General features: G+C 39.2%; 1 protein-coding gene across 1 annotated transcript; it reads left to right on the top strand. All coding sequences in view use genetic code 11, as the record gives it.

Annotated features, from left to right (window-relative positions):
* Positions 1–2139: 2139 nt before the first annotated feature.
* Positions 2140–4572, top strand: EGR_09172 (hypothetical protein; the record flags this gene model as incomplete). Its single annotated transcript, XM_024498421.1, has 5 exons — positions 2140–2241; positions 2275–2423; positions 2522–2623; positions 2662–2722; positions 4522–4572. The coding sequence occupies 5 exons, from the start codon at positions 2140–2142 to the stop codon at positions 4570–4572; spliced, it is 465 nt and encodes a 154-aa protein (XP_024347164.1).
* Between the last annotated feature and the right edge of the window lie 494 nt (positions 4573–5066).

The following is a 5066-nucleotide window of genomic DNA, read 5'->3' as shown; positions in this document are numbered from 1 at the left end:
ATTGTTAATACTTGCAAGCGCCAATAGATTATAGGAGTATTGCGCACATTGTCAGCAAAAGAGCGGATTTAGAATAAAATCGTGGGGTTACAAAGATATCAAAATACTATCATTGCACTGGGGAAATGAACAAGAATGCAATCAAAAGTGCATTAAGTCTCTCAAGGTCACAGGCAAACATGAGTAAATCTATGTCAACAAATATGCTTAAAGTATAAAAAAGACTTACCCTTTAAAGAGCAATTACCAACAATAAATAATCATCTGCAAACACGAAGTGCATACAAATATTGTCCTTTTTTAGAGGTATTTGGCAAAATAGCACTAAATGAAGCAATATTTCTACAACGTTCAGACAACGCTTTTGACCTCAGCAAATAATTAATCTATTTTCTGTGTACGTTTGCTCCTAAAAAGAGATCTACGCCGTTTCTTTGACAATTTAATGATGACAGAAACATTATCGAATGGTATTTGAGCACTATCCGTATTCCATATTATTACTGTAATAAGAAGAAACGGAGGAATATAGCCCATTTCCAAGTCACTATAGTAATTTTGCGAATGTTAAAATGGATTACTTTTGAGATGATAGATTCTATTACAATAGCGTGGTTATTTGTTTTGAAATGCATATCTGTTTATAAACTCAGTTCTAGAAAATCACTCATTGAGCGCAAAAATCACTGTGCAACAATCATTATCTCTCTTCGAGGGGTACATCTTGGACTGAGCATACCCTCATCACTGTATCCCGTTCAAATAATTACCCATAAATATGCCCCTAAAAAATAAGTTTACTAGCCCCAAGGGAATGACTGCACAGGAAGAAGAAATGAAACGTTAAATGCATCGTGATTAAATCCTTTGCTTTGGTTGCTCAGGCACTTATGATTCCACAGATTGAATTTTTGCTCAGCGGCTGGCCGGCAATGCATTTTCTGTTCCAGCGCTATTATTTTATCCTTCTTCAGGACGCTTTATTGATGTTGACAAAAAGCTTTACTGATCATTGAAGACACTTACCAAAGTCACCACAAAATACCCAACATTAGCGTGAGGAAAACCTGTGAAGATCCTTAAGAGTATGGTGATAATTTACCTCTGTCGGCGACAACAACACCAGCCACGTGGTCTACAGAAATGTTACTAACAATTGAAGTGACACTAGCTGTATCCGTGATCTACCTGAAGATTTATTACTGAACTTCCTATGGCACTTTAATAAAAAATGTCAATTAAGTTTAAATGTGACACTTCCCATATCTCCCTCAAAACTAGATAAAACCCACTTTAACCGATCTCCTTAGGATATTCCTCCTTCTTCCAGTACCCAAATGTAGAGTAACTTTAGGTCTAGTACATTCATTACAATAAATTATTGACTATGGAATCAATCACATTTAAAAATGTTGGCATATTTGGCAGCCGGTTTGGGTGAATTTTGTGTTTTGTCCCGAAACAACTTTATCGTAATGGTTGATATGGAAAAACGGCCAAGGAAGCGCCAGGGATGATGCTTTAAAAGAAAAGTCTTTTAATGATTTGACGGTTAGTTTAACTCCTCCTTTTGGTTAAGTGTGCACTTTGGGGTCTGCAGATTGAAATCTCGCTCGATGAAATGCCCTTGGACCATGATATATATTAGCCAGATCTTTTATGTAATAAACTGAATTTTGTCAGCATTCCAACTTTTTTTGCCTTTGGGATAGAGAAAGTATCCACCTAGCCAGTTCGAATCCCGCCTTACATTGCGGTCAAGTTACACATATAATTGTAATACCTTTAACCCCACCTGATCACAGTGCTTTTGGTTTTAACATATGTGCGTTAACTTAATTAATTAAAGCAGTATGACTACTGCGTTGATTCTTTTGCTCCAACCTTATTACTTAGATGAGAGGAATAGTGTAACTTGCAGGAAAATACCGTTTTTGGGTGCGAAAAATACTTTTACGCGGCGTAAATATTGTTTTGATGTTAAACTTTCTTGCTTTTTGCTGCTCTATTACATTGTTTTAAATAATTACACAAAATAATATTGATGATGACTTACTAGGTTGACAGTTTGGCCTCTAGGGCGCTATCCAATAATTCATTAGTTTGGGTTTCGAGGTTTACTTCGTGGGTATTAACAGGATGGAGATAGGGGATGATGCTACCGCTGTTGTAAATACGGAGCCAGTAAGTGAGGGGGAAGATATCTTGAACAGAGAAGAACTTGAAAGGGAGCTTGTCGCTGTAAGAGACCGCGAGTTTCCTAACCTTCTCTAGACTGAGGATGACATTCAAACCTTGAAGGAGGCTCTTAATGTCAAGATTAAACATTTGGTCGAGATAAAGAAAAAACTTGGTCACACAGATATAACCACCATTTCCTACGATGTTAGAGAAGGTTTAACTCGATTTGGCGAAAGTGAGACGTAAGGCTTGTGCAGTATTTACTCTTGTTCTATGTAACATCTTATCATAATTCATCTTTGTCCTGATATTTCCATTTCTTGTCATTTTTGCCTTACAGCATGCAGAAAACTCAACGTGCTTTCGCTCAAGCTCGAAGCAAGACAATTGATGTTGCGGAGGACGTAAAGGAGAAAATAACCACGTCTTTCGAAAACATTAAGTGAATTCACTTCCTTTTGTAACCTATGTTTTTTTAAGGAATTCAGATGCCTTTAAGAACATCTCGGAAACCATGGGCTCCGCTTTTGGTACCATTAAGGTGAGTTCATTCATTTTCTCGCCATCTGCATAGTCACTCACTGACTCATTTGTGTTGACTAGCGTTGGCCTATATCATTCAATCGTCGTGCATTTTGTGCGTGAACAACAAATTTCTCTTATTCCGACATTTCATTAATGAATTCCTCATTCGAAGCAACCTTACTCGTTTGGAAAGATTTTGAGACTGTTTTAAGTTCTCTTTTAAGCGCAAATACAGCTTGAGTGTTGTATTAGTTTTTTTAGCACTTCTCAACCTAATTACTTTTAAGCTTTAACTGTACATGTGGCTCTTTATCATCCCTAAAAAATTTAAGTCCTTGTATTCTGAAGTGGCTTTGACATGGACGTCCAGAGGGGTTGAGATGCTAGAAGACCTCCCGTGATTAAATATGGAGTCGGAACAAGTGACACTCCGTATTTTTAATTCGTGCCATTGTCATGATTCCGATCTCTGGATCCGATTTTGTTTACAACTATTGGAGACTACTTGTTTTCCCATAAATGGGTCGTAAATGTCAATATAATTACACGCTATTGTTGTTGCTGCTCCTGTCACTAGGCATTTGCAATGCCAAATTTGGGTCGTCTGAGCTGGCGAGAACCGTCGGGAGGTCGTGGGGAGACTAGTGTTCCCCCTCTTCCCACTGCGTCTCTTTCTTCCGCATCTGAACTGTAGCAGGTTTGACTTAAACGTCATTCCTCGGTGTTGTCATTATTTTTTCTGTTTGTGTTCGGTGTCGCTTTCAGTCACCTTCCTTCCTCATTCATCTCATCCATCTACTCAATTTCGGTGTTGATTTTGACAAATTATTATCAATTACGGTTTTTGTCACGTTTTGGCTTTTCTTATAACTTTGATTTTGATAAAATTGGAATCACTTTGAGATGGGGTAAATTCCCCGTAGTGATCTAAATGAGTCCCGGTTTTCTCACGATCAAGTCCCCAAGATGTGATGGACGTTTTTATATATTTAGAGGTCCCATTGAAGTCGCGATCCACTTCTGAGTCATTCTAGTTAAAAGTTACACTAATCCACGGTTGACACACGCAGCATCGAAAGGCCGTAAATGCTTCGCCTATTTGTAAGGTCCCAATCCGCCATCCCAAATTAGATATAGTCTATTTCTTCATGCGCTATCGGTACTTCGCGACGGAATTCTCGTGTTCCCAGTGTTTATAATGAAGGAGAAAGATTTTGGCATTATCAATCAATTTGTTTTTGATTCTCCCTGTATCCTCTTTCACGTTTTTTGTTTCTTCTTATGTGTACACAGATGTGTTCTTTTGCCTATTTAAAGTGTATGGACTTTGCTCTTGTGTGGCTCACTTTGGCCATTTTTTGTATGGGAAGTTTTCCCTCATGACTAAATTCTCCTTGAATTCGTTGCTAGATACAAAAAAATTGGAGCTTTTGTGGCCCCTTCTCTCTCGTAGTCGTTGTTCCTTGACACTTCCCCTTGGTCGTAGTCTCATCATTGTCATTCAATGTGGCCTGGATAAGTAAGGGGTGTCGAGAATGACTACTTTTATTGTTTAACTCAAGTCGACTTAGTCTTATCTGTTTGTGGTCATTGAAGACTAATTGAGGGTTGACTCAGCCACAAATGGTACTTTCTCATTTTTAGTCTCCCTTCTTCCCCTCATGGTGATGCGAGTTGTAACTGCTCTGTCACTGTTTAGCGTCCTCGTCTTCTTCTTCTTTGTGCAATGACAGTATTGCATGAACGGTGGCATTCTAATGTCCTCTGGGTGCCATGGAACCTAACCTGTCCATTTCCTTTTTTTGTCTTTTACAGGATGCCATCGTGAAATCGACCTATGGTACACTGCCGGAGGATGGGGATTGAATATTGTCCTTGCATCATCATCGCACCCACATTTGTGTATTCTCCTCCTCCTCACCAGGAACACTTTGACCTTTTGACCGCCTTCTCTTCTCCCCCCACCTCCTCTCACTTCATTCATTTTTTTTGCGTAACCTTGGAATTTATAAAAGTCGCATTTTTGTGATCGTCGAGTCCTGTCCTGTCTCCCTTTTGCCCTTTTGTTTGTGTGAGTGTCAATTTTGAGTTGATTTTTGGAAATAAAGACTGCTTCAAGTTTGCCCAACATTTGTGAAACTTTCCCTTGGAAAGGTAGGTTAGTATTATTGGTTGGACATTCAAGAAAGTCAGGGTGGAATGATCCTCGTCAAGCGGTACGATCACACCGTTTTTGAGCCCACTTCCCGTTTGCAATCCGAGTGGAATTGTGAGATCAAGCGAGGGCCGTCCCAGAATGGAATGGGGTTGGCGTGGGGGGCTAATCAAGACTTCTCAATATATTTGCCGCCTAGCATCAC

Source organism: Echinococcus granulosus, assembly GCF_000524195.1.
Source record: "Echinococcus granulosus chromosome Unknown EG_S00135, whole genome shotgun sequence".
Classification (NCBI taxonomy): domain Eukaryota; kingdom Metazoa; phylum Platyhelminthes; class Cestoda; order Cyclophyllidea; family Taeniidae; genus Echinococcus; species Echinococcus granulosus.
The sequence above is the reverse complement of the archived record's forward strand: the minus strand, read 5'-3'. Positions and strand labels throughout refer to the sequence as shown.